Genomic DNA, 12,254 nt, shown 5'->3' on the forward strand with positions numbered 1-12,254 from the left:
CACATTCCTATAACAGCAATACATATCACATTCCTTAGTAAAAACGGAATGATTTTCAAGTTTCCATCTTATCGTAAGAAAACTTGTTACACAACAATGAAACTGCAGAGAAAACAATTTTATCTCATGTCCCTGACTTTTCCTCTGGTGTGTCTTCTTCTCACTCCCAGTACTCTGCCTGCCCCTGCTCACCAAAAAAAAAAAAAAATTGAATTTCATTAACATTTTGAAATTCCTTTAAAAGCAAAAAACAAACAGGTTGTTCTTTAGTAATCACTATCAACTATCCCCAATTTTTCTAATTTTTTCCCCTACATTGTTTCCTTACCATGCCAGAAACCAAGAGGAGGGCAGCAGAGCACAGAAACCAAGGCAGATACCAAGAAGTCATGCTGTCACTTCCAGCTGAAAGCTGTGAACTCTGAAATTCAGAGCAGCATTTACTTCTTAAAAGGCAAACATCATAACGTATAGCCTTTGATCTTAATGATACCTCTGGCAGGTCAGCGGACTGCAGTAGTAATACCTCCAATCAAAAAGTTAAAGTCCAATATCCTTAGCACAGCTCTGCAGAGCTCATTGGTTGTTTTTTGTAGGTTTTTATTTCCCCTGTGTCAACATTCAATAGCCAAGCTCCTGACTGAGAACTGTTAACAAAATAAGTTCTCTAATGTGTAATACTGGGCCCCAAGATTATTAAGTGCCACTTGAGAACAATAATATCAAGTTAATTTCTAATCTCAATCTTTCAAATGTAAACATTTGTGAAGTTCTTTCTGCTCTTCTAGCCCTGAGCTGCTTTAACATATCTAGTTACGGCCATCACTGTTTGTTGTTCATTCATTTAATAAAAATGTATTGATTTATAATACAAAATCCATTAATGTCCTAGAAATTGGGCATACTTGACATTCACAAGTAATGTAGCAAAACAAGAACACATGTCCCTCCTGAGTATTCCCATCAAGCAAAGTCAAGAGAATACTAAAAAACCAATGTTCCCAACCCATCTCTCAGTTCTTGCTCACTTCTTCTTCTTGGGGTAATTTCTCTTTAGAGACAATCTGCTTTCTTATTTCCCAGAGTTTCACTCTCAACTTAAGTGTGATGTAGGATAATACTTTTGAAAAGTGAATTTTTTTTTCCCTCAGTATTTCCTTCAGTCAAGACCAGTCTTTGCTCATTCTGCACTAATAAAAAAAGATCAGAGGACTTCCCTGGTGGCTTAGTGGTAAAGAATCCACCTACCAATGCAGGAGATATGGGTTCAATCCCTAGTCCAGGAAGATTCCATGTGCCACTGGGCAACTAAGCCCATGTACCACAACTAGAGTCCCAGGCCCTAGAGCCTGTGCTCTGCAACAAGAGAGGCTACCACATGAGAAGTCCTTGCATCGCTACTAGAGAGAAGCCTCCCTCGCTGCAACTAGAGAAAAGCCCATCAGCAGCGAAGACCTAGCACAGCCATAAATAAATAAAGGATCTGAAAAGACATGATGCACAGACAAAAGACCTACTTTGGGAAGGGAGGATTCTTTGCGAATATAAGCAACTCAGCCCACCCTCTGAGAATAGGAAAAGAGTTAAAAGGGAAAGTTAAAGATGGTAGGGATGATCAATTTCTCACTTGTTCCTGGCGAACATGCAGATAGTTTGTGGGATCCAAAATCAAACACACCTATTTACTGCTAAGAGATCCAAGGGAACAACATGCTCTACAAAAGAAGTCATGTCTTCAGTGTGTGTGTCTGTTAGTCTCTCAGTTGTGTCCGGCTCTTTACAACCCCATGGACCATAGCCTGCCAGGCTCCTCTGTCCTTGAAATTCTCCAGGCAAGAATACTGGAGGGGTTGCCATTCCCTTCTCCAGGAGATCTTCTCGACCCAGGGATAGACTTCGGGCCTCCTGCATTGTGGGCAGACTCCATACTGTCTGAGCCACCAGTGGAGAATAAATCCTCCGAGGCCGAGAGTGCCCAGAAGTAACAAAGAAAAGGACCAGGCCTGACAGGCCATGTGGATAGGAATGTCTCCACAGCAGACTGCACAGAATGACAGCCAGCCCAGACAGAGGGATGGAAGTTTTGGAGGATGCTTGTGAAGACAGATGACATCAGGAGCAGATGGGGCCTCGGCTGTTAAGTTTAGGCACAAGCCTAGGGGTAAAAGAAATCTTGAATTTGCTACAATTAAATGTCTCCACTTGTGTGGATAGGGACCCAAAATGATAATGTTGGTTACAAAACACTAAAGGTATTTATTACACGTGTCTGTTTTGTGAGCTGAGATGTGAAGCTGAGACTCCTGACTGCATTCCATATGTGTCAGGACAAGCAGTTCACATTTGAAGTTGGGGAACTGGAAGCAGGAAGAGAGGAGGCAGCATCCTAGGACTGATGGAGTCCGTTTTGAACCCTAATTATTAATACAACAAACGGGCACAGCCTCGCTACGAATCTCAGAGTCGTGGAGGCACAGCTGAAATCCAACTATAATGTGTTTTGACAACAATTAATGGATGGCTTTTACATTTCCTTCTTTCTGGGGTTGTCAGTGACACTCTTTAACGCAGAAATTATACTTGAGCTGGTCTAACACACCTCTGGTTTTATCCCGCCCCCTAGGAAAATTTTTCAAGCTCATCTCGGAACCTGAAGTTGGATCCCGGGAAAACATCTCTATCTCTGGTTCTTGGTTCTCCCCTGGTCTTCCTTTCTCCCAGGTAGTATGAAAGGAACAGGGATTCATAAACAGAAAACCCAGGGCTTGAGATTCTTTGCCTTATGAATTGTTCTGAAAGCATCTTAAACCATCGGGAAATCATATTTCCCTTAGGAATGTAGTTCTATGGATCCTCAGGGAATATGAGTTCATTCTAGACCTGAGAGTAGCAGGCCATGAGTAAAGAACTTTCTAACAAGAAATAGCAGAGAGATTGCAACAGAGATCCAAAAGCCTTTGTATCTTTCTTCTTGTAATACCTGTTTCCTTCACTTGATTCTCTTTCCAGAAATAAAAAATATTTTTTTCAAAACAGACTCATAGATACAGAGAATAAACACATGGTTACCAGAGGAGACAGGGTGAGGGGAGTAAAGAGACAGAGGAAAGAGATTAAGAGACACAGACTTCCACTTGCAAAACAAATGAGTCATTTGTATGAAGTGTGCAGTTCAGGGAATACAGTCAGTAAACATGGCGTATCTTCGTCTGGTGACAGATGGTGACTAGACATGTAGTGGTGAACATTTCGAAATGCATAGAAATACTGAGTCAGTATGTTGTACAACAGGAACTAACACAGTGTTGCAGGTCACGTACGCTTCAAAAACAAACACATTCATAGAAAACAAGATCAGATGTTCAGTTCCTAGAGATAGGAGTGGGGGAGGGGAATTGGATGAAAACGGGAACAAGCCTCAGACTTCTAGTCATAAGATAAATAAGATCCACTCACTTTCTGAGACGGTCCACATCCTGTCCATGAAATACGTATCTCTCTAGATAAACTTTCACTTAAAAAGAGATAATAAGTACTACGGATATAACGTACAAATGGTAAATATAATTAACACTGCTGTATGTTATATATGAAAGTATATATATGAGTAAATTCTAAGAGTTCTCATCACAAGGAAACTACTTTTTTTCTACTTCTTTAATTTTGTATTTACATGAGATGATGGATGCTCAGTAAACTTATTGTGATCATCGTTTCATGATGTAGGTAAGTCAAATTATTATATATGTCATCAAGTCACCTTAACTTTACACAGTCCTGTATGTCAATTATATCTCAATAAAACTGGGTGAAAAAAAGTTTTGTAAGTTATTTTATTAGTTTCCCAATATTAGACTTATGAAATCTTATAAACACTTGTATAATGTATTGGGAAAGTACACAAATTTAAATTTAACTAAATGGATCTATGAAAAAGTAAAAGAATGGGGAGTGTGGTGATTGTAGAAGTCCCTGGGCAGCTAGCGGGACACAAATTCAATAGTGTCCCAGCCAAGTGAAGGGCAGAAGAGCTCCTAAGACATCTGCATCCCCATGTGTCGAGCAGACAAAATAACATTCTTCACACAGATCTTCTAAGCCCCTCCCCAAAATCACCATCTCTTATTCCATTTTCTAAAATCATGGTATGTTTCTGTATTATTCAGGATTTTCCAGAGAAGCAGAACTGATAGGATATATATATAGATAGAGAAATTTATTTTAAGGAATTGGCTCATGTCATTGCAGAGGCTTGCCAGTCCAAAATCTGCAGAGTGAGCCAGCATGTTGGAGACCTAGAGAAAAGTTGATGTTGCAGACTTAAAAAAGGAAAAAAAAGTTCAAAGGCAGTCTGCAGGCAGAATTTCCTCTTCTTCTGGGGACCTCTGTCTCTCATTGCTTTAATCCTTCAATGGATTAGATGAGGCCCACCCACAGGAGGAGCAAGTCATCTGCTACTCAAAGTCTACTAATTTAAATGTTAGTATCACCTAAAATACTTTCACAGGGACATTTATATCTGTGTTTGACAAATATCTGGACACTGTGGCCTAGCCAGGTTGACACATGAAATGAACCATCACAGTTTTGCTGCTCTTCTTTTATTTCCTGGACTCTTGATGATCACCTGTTTATGGATGGCTACTTGTCACACTAGAGGTGACTACTGTTGCCACTTAATACAAGTGTCTCGACTGTCAGCTATAACCCTGGCTGAAGACACAGATGTTATTTATTACAGTTCATGAGGAGCACCAAGGACAATACAGTCACACCTTTGATGCTAGAGAAATATCAAAGGACAAAGAGTAATCTTTCAGATTTCAAGAAGCCAGTAGGCTGAGACCCTGAGGAACAATTCTGTTCTTATACCAAATGATCCTACTTCAAATCTCTGTGCTTGTTTCATACTAAGAGGCAGCCCATAAAGAAAGAGTGGGTGGGGAGGGTGGAAATTGCTGTGGCACAGTGAGATAAACAGCTTCCTCCCACCACTACAAGAGGGCCGCCAGGTGGCTTGCAAAGTTCTCCAACCCTAGTCTAGTTCAGTTGGCTTGGTGTCATTAAGAATTCACCCCAAGCTCGAACAAGTCCACAGGAGGCATCCATTGCCTCTGTGATGGAAATGGTCCCAGCTGAGAGGGCTCCTAAGCTAATACCTGTACATCTACTTTCTGGGACTGTTCAAGAGGTTTAATGACCTCAGGGATTTCCCTGGATATCCAGTGGTTAAGAACTCTGCCTACCAGGGAGAAGGGCAGGGGGAAAGGATAATTAGGGAGTTTGAGATGGACATGTACACACTGCTATATTTACAGTAGATAACCAACAAGGACCTGCAAGTTCCCAACAGGGAACTCTGCTCAATGTTATGTGGCAACCTGGATGGGAAGGGAGTTTGGGGAAGAATGGATACACATATATTATGACTGAGTTGCTCTGCTCTGAACCCGAGACTATCACGTTGGTAATCAGCTATACTCCAATATTAAATAAAAAGCTAAAAAAAAAATGTTTAAAAAAAACACTCAGCCTTCCAATGCAGGGGGCACAGATTCAGTCTCTGGATGGGGAAGTAAGATCTCACAAGTCACATGGTACAGCCCAAAAAAAGAGTTTTTATGTCCTCAAACTCCAATCCAGTTTTCTACTCCTGTATCTCAGGCCTGCAAAGACTTGGAAGAAGGAATTAATCACTCTTCTTTCTGGCTGCACTTATGTATGACAGTCATTACCCAAAGTTATAGTTATTATATATATTATATAGTCAAGGCTGTATATTGTCACCCTACTTATTTAACTTATATGCAGAGTACATCATGAGAAACGCTGGGCTGGAAGAAGCACAAGCTGGAATGAAGATTGCCAGGAGAAATATCAATAACCTCAGATATGCAGATGACACCACCCTATGGCAGAAAGAGAAGAAGAACTAAAAAGCCTCTTGATGAAAGCGAAAGAGGAGGGTGAAAAAGTTGGCTTAAAGCTCAACATTCAGAAAACTAAGATCATGGTACCTGGTCCCATCACTTCATGGCAGATAGGTGGGGAAACAGTGGAAACAGTGGCTGACTTTATTTTTCTGGGCTCCAAAATCACTGCAGATGGTGATTGCAGCTATGAAATTAAAAGATGCTTAGTCCTTGGAAGGAAAGTTATGACCAACCTAGACAGCATATTAAAAAGCAGAGACATTACTTTGTCAACAAAGGTCTGTCTAGTCAAGGGTATGGTTTTTCCAGTGGTCATGTATGGTTATGAGAGTTGGACTGTGAAGAAAGCTGAGCGCCAAAGAATTGATGCTTTTGAACTGTGGTGTTGGAGAAGACTGTTGAGAGTCCCTTGGACTGCAAGGAGATCCAACAAGTCCATCCTAAAGAAGATCAGTCCTGGGTGTTCATTGGTAGGACTGATGATGAAGCTGAAACTCCAATACTTTGGCCACCTGATGCGAAGAGCTGACTCATTGGAAAAGACCCTGATGCTGGGAAAGATTGAGGTCAGGAGGAGAAGGGGATGACAGAGGATGAGATGGTTTGATGGCATCACCGACTCAATGGACATGGGTTTGGGTGGACTCCAGGAGTTGGTGATGGACAGGGAGGCCTGGCGTGCTGCGGTTCATGGGGTCACAAAGACTTGGACACAACTGAGTGACTGAACTGAGATTTATATATACTATATATAAACCACTCACTGAAATTTGTAACTGCCAGTGCTTGGCACTTAATAGGTGTTTGGTAAACACTTATTGGAAGAAATGAGAATGAACTATTGAAAAATCAGTATCTGGGAATTTCTCTTGTTATAGATCTACCCCAGTGGCACTAGGCATGTGACATGTTTTTCATGGGCACAGAAGCCAATAAAACCACATGCTTTTGTCCTGTATGTTTTTGTCCAATAAGAATTAACATTTCCCACTGGGAAGAAAAGTAAGCTTTGTTATGACCTATTGTTCTGGGTTGCCTGTGCACAGATCGAGTTTTCACAGTTTCCTTGGGCCAAATCAGACTTACGTGCAAAGTGACGTAAGAGTCCTTCCCAGGGGTGGGGTTGTGTGTGTCCAACACGAACATGGTGTAAAAAGCTATTCATCAATATGGCAGTATTCAGTGTAAGCTCACTCCATTTATTTTTGAGGAAATTTCTGCCAAATACCCAATTACCATAGTTTGTCAGTTGTTCTTTAAGTAAATATGGGTTTTTTATGTAATGAGAAAAGCAGCTAGTTTAGTTCATATCTCAAAAAACATATAAGTATTTTTCCTCAAAACCATGTATCTTGAGCGCATGGCTCATTGGCTATTTGGCTCAGCTAAGGTGACACTCTTAAGCCCTTAGATACAATCACTAAAGTGCAATTTATCTGATTTAACAATGAGCAGGTGACACCTTCCATGTGCCCATGCGTCATCCAGCTTGTTTTTCCCTGAACTGGCTTTTTGTTTCATTTTGTTTCACAGTGTCCTGCGAAGGTAAGCCACCCAGACATGTGCTAAAATGACAACTACTTTGCAAAGAATACATACATGACACTGTCTGCCAAGGGACAACAGAAAGAGAGCAGGAGGTAAACAGGGTCCCATGCAGCGCGCAAGCCTGGACTGGTGCCGTCGGGGAGGAACTGGACTCGGCTGCATTGGGTCTCAGCATCAGTGGCACTGCTCAGGCCTTCACTCCCTCTGGAGGGAGAAAACTTGCTGGACAGAAGCAAAGGAAATTTGAGAGGTTAGTTCTCTTTCTTCCTTCTGTTTTCTGGGCTCCAGCTTTGAACACGCAGTAAGATTCAGCCTGAGCCACTTAAACCACAAAAACTACTGAGAAAGAAAAGCTTGATTGTATGATTCACTTCATTGTCGTCAGCTGTGAATAGAAGAGATCCCTGAAGCACTCAGCCATGTGTCTGTCTCCTGGTCCTTCTTATCATGTGTGCAGTCCTCTACAGCTGTCCACCAACCTTTTCTCTTTTTTTTCATTAATTAATTTTTATTGCAGTGTGGTTGCTTTACACTGTCGTGTCAGCTTCTACTGCACAGCAAAGTGAATAAGCCATCTAGCCCCTCTTTTGGACTTTCTTCCCATTTAGGACACTACAGTGCATTAAGTAGGGTTCTCTGTGCTACACAGTATGTTCACATCAATTGTCCATTTTATACGTGTTATCAATAGTGTATAAGGTGTCAGTCCCAATCTCCCAATTCCTCCCACCCCATCTCTTCCCCTTTGGTATCCATCCCCAACATTTTCTCTTGAAACCCATTTTCATTCTGAAAAATGAGGAAATCCCAAAGAAATTTTATTGTTCTGAGTTATCACACAGTACTGACCTTAATAAAAATTAAAAACTGAGAAAAATTTTAAATGAGCATAATTTATTTTAAAATAACAATTTAAGGGGCTTCCCTTATGGCTCAGTGGTAAAGAAATCTGCCTGCCAAAGCAGGCGACATGAGTTCAATATCTGGTCCGGGAAGATCCCACATGCCATGGAGCAACTAAGCCTGTGGAGCACCTAACCACAACCACTGAAGCTGGGCACTGGAGACTCCAGGGCATGTGGGATCTAGTTCCCTGACCAGGGATGGAACTCAGGCCCCTGCATTGGGAGCTCAGAGTCTTAACCACCGGGTCACCAGAAAAATCCCAGGTCAAAAGTTCAGTATTCTACAAAAGTAGTTTGGCCTGTGGAGCCCTAATAGGGTCTCAGGGACATTCAGGGGTCTGTGGACCATATTTTGAGAGCTGTTGCCTTATAGCGAGGGAAAAATAGAACCAGACTCAAAATGACTGGGGTTTAAGCCTTTAGCTAAGAGCTTCACCTATTTATTAGCCACCTGAGCATGGGAAAGAAACTCTCTGAGTCTCAACATTTTTTATGTATGAAATAGAAATAATAAAACAAATGGGCATGTTCAGTATGCTTTTAAAGTTATACACATAAAGTTAGTGCCTGGAATCCCAGTGGGTGCTAGTGGTAAAGAACTCACCTGCCAACACAGGAGACATAAGAGATGTAGGTTTGATCCCTGAGTTGGGAAGATCCCCTGGAGGAGGGCATGGCAACCTACTCCGGTATTCTTGGCTGCAGAATCCCACAGACAGAGGAACCTGGTGGGCTACAGCCCATAGAGTCACAAAGAGTCAGACATGACTGAAGCATGCACACACGCAGTGCCTGGAATACAGATCAAACTAGGATATGAACCTGGAGAAGGCAATGGCACCCGACTCCAGTACTCTTGCCTGGCAAATCCCACGGATGGAGGAGCCTGGTGGGCTGCAGTTCATGGGGTCGCTAAGAGTCAGACATGACTGAGCGACTTCAATTTCACTTTTCACTTTCATGCATTGGAGAAGGAAATGGCAACCCACTCCAGTGTTCTTGCCTGGAGAATCCCAGGGACAGGGGAGCCTGATGGGCTGCCATCTATGGGGTCGCACAGAGTCGGACATGACTGAAGTGACTTAGCAGCAGCAGCAGCAGGATACGAACCAGAGATTCATAAAACTCTGGTAAAGGAGTTCATAAAAAGGAACTCTTGTAAATGAGCTCATGAACAAAGGAAATAACCAGAAACTAATCTGTATCTTTAGGGATTTTTCTGGTGACCCAGTGGTTAAGACTCTGAGCTCCCAATGCAGGGGGCCTGAGTTCCATCCCTGGTCAGGGAACTAGATCCCACATGATGCAACCAAGAGTCTGCATGCCACAACTAAAGACCTCGAATGCTGCTACAAAGATCGGAGATCCCACGTGCTGCAACTAAGACCTGGCACAGCCAGATAAATTATTTTTTTTAAAAACTAAACTATTCTTTAATTAATATATTCATGCATTCGTTACTGAAGGAAGTCAGACAGAGAAGGAGAAGTATCATAAGACATCCCTTATACATGGAATTTGAAAAGAAATGCTACAAATGAATTTATAAAACAGAAAAAGACTCACAGACTTAGAGAACAAACTTATGGTTGCCAGGGGGAAGGATGAGGGGAAGGGATAGTTAGGGAGTTTGGGATGGACATATACACACTGCTGTATTTAAAGTGGACACCAAGCTCATGGAACTCTGCTCAATGTTATGCAGCAGCCTGGAGGGGAGCAGGTTTCAGGGGAGAATTGATCCATGTATATGAATGGCTGAGTCCCTTGGCTGTTCACCTGAAACAATCACAGCAATGTCAATCAGCTATACCCCAATACAAATATAAAGTTCAAAAAACATTCATGCATTTGTTCCAAAATATTTATAGAGAGCCACAGCCAGACACTGTGCTAGATGATGGAGATGTAGAAACAAATGACACGAGCCCTGCTCTGAAACAGTTTACAGGGACATTTAAATCAGCTGTAAGAACTCAATCTGATGAGTGTCATTTAAAACAAAAAACAGCAGGTATGCTCCAAGTGCCAAGGTCAAGCAGTGAAATACTTGCTTGGAGTCTATATCTGGATTTAGAAAATCAGTTTAAAAGGAGAGATGGGCTTCTGAGCCAATACTAGGGGAGAAGAATACAGACAGCCTGACTTTGACGAGGTTTACAGGTCACCAAAGTGCCCAGTAAGCTAAGAAGGAGAGCGGGAGCCCCATCATCCTGAACTACAAATTCTGCCCTCAGATGGGGAAGAGAGTCACTTTTGTTGTGACTTTCAGGCCCCCACCATGGCAGTGAGAAGCAGAAGCAGTTGATCCTCATACACACATCATGGGAACCTGCAGCCACAAATAATGCTCAGCTGTTCTATGACCAGGGCTTCCCAGGTCTCAGTGGTAAAGAATCCACCTGCCAATGCAAGAGACGTGAGTTTGATCCCTGTGTCAGGAAGATCCCCTGGAGAAGGAAACAGCAACCGACTCCAGTACGCTTGCCTGGGAAATCCCATGAACAGAGAAGCCTGGAAGGCTACAATCCATGGAGTTGCAAAAGATTCAGACATGACTTAGTGACCTAAACGACAACACCACTGTGGGTTCTGGGTCCTCGAGTTTTGGACTTTGTGTGGCCAGAAGGGAAAGGTGTGCATGGAGGAGGCAAGATGTGATTCACTGCAGGTTTGGGTAAGAATAGAAGGGAAAGAAAAACATTTGCTTCAAGTGTCCTAAGTTAAGCCACTGGTCAGTGTTTCCATGGAGCTGAGTCCCAGATGAGAGTTCTGAAGGGTTATGAATGGGCCTGGGACACGAAAGAATGATACCTCACAGATACAGCTGACTAAGTCATCATTGTTTTCAGACAAAGCGGGCAGGACATACAGGCTACTGTTTCATCTTCATCTGAGAAAGGATAGAGGATAGAGATAATGAGCTAATGTGGAAATAAGTGTCATCTTACAAGTGGGCTTAGGGAATTTACTACCAGCACTACACATTTCAGGTCTGAGGACCAGGAGCCAACAATAACCTTCCTATCTCAGCAACTGGCCCTCAAACCACTCCTGTAGAGACTTTAGAAACTTCTGAGAATGATTCTATCATAGATTATCTTTTGACTTACATAGGTGTTTTCCAGTATGAGTTTATGAACAAGGAAGAATTTGGAAAGACAGATAAGTTCTCATTTGTACCTTTATATCATGGTATCCTTATGAAATGTATGGTTAAATGTTTGGATGGATGGGTAGGTGGGTTCGGGGTGGTTTGGTGTGAAATGTGAACTTGAGAGCTAAAGATGAAATACATTTTGGAGGAAATTAAAATCTTCTAAGGAAGGGTACATCAGGAGAGCTGTCTGAGGGTCGTTTGCCCAGAGAATGGAGAGCACAACTCCAAGTCAGAGTGCTAGCCTTGATCTGGAGACTGAAAATCACTGTGAACATCTCAAATACTCCAGGACACTTACTTTCTAACTGATACGGTATCAGAAAATTTAGGGAACTTAGAGATAAGAGGGGCCTTTCCAGGTAGCTTGGCTGGTAAAGAATCTGCCTGAAATGCAGGAGACTCCAGTTCGATTCCTGGGTCTGGAAGTTCCCCTGGTGAAAGGATAGGCTAACCACTGCAGTATTCTTGGGCTTCTCTAATGGCTCAGACAGTAAAGAATCTGCCTGCAGTGTAGGAGACCTGGGTTCGATCCCTAGGTTAGGAAGATCCCCTGGAGGAGGGCATGGCAACCCACTCCCAATATTCTTGCCTGGAGAATCCCCATGGACAGAGGAGCCTGGCGGGCTACCGTCCATGGGGTTACAAAGAGCTGGACATGTCTGGGCCACTAAAGACAGCACAGTACAGAGATCAGAGACAGTCTCAGAA

The 12,254-nt window shown here is 42.5% G+C and overlaps 1 protein-coding gene across 4 annotated transcripts in view; it reads right to left on the bottom strand.

The window, feature by feature from the left end:
- MEP1B (meprin A subunit beta) overlaps window positions 1-417 on the bottom strand; it is a 36,013-nt gene extending 35,596 nt beyond the window's left edge. For 3 of the 4 annotated variants that reach the window (XM_005224013.5, XM_015460056.3, XM_015460057.3), the window contains exon 1: window positions 329-417. Coding sequence is in view for 1 of the 4 variants with exons in the window: in NM_001144098.1 (NP_001137570.1) it covers window positions 329-391 (63 nt within the window). In the remaining 3 variants the exon portion in view is untranslated. The remainder of the gene's footprint in view (window positions 1-328) is intronic. The other variant, NM_001144098.1, reaches the window with a different exon arrangement.
- Window positions 418-12,254: the final 11,837 nt, after the last annotated feature.

This window comes from Bos taurus, chromosome 24 (assembly GCF_002263795.3).
Source record: "Bos taurus isolate L1 Dominette 01449 registration number 42190680 breed Hereford chromosome 24, ARS-UCD2.0, whole genome shotgun sequence".
NCBI classification, from domain to species: Eukaryota; Metazoa; Chordata; class Mammalia; order Artiodactyla; family Bovidae; genus Bos; species Bos taurus.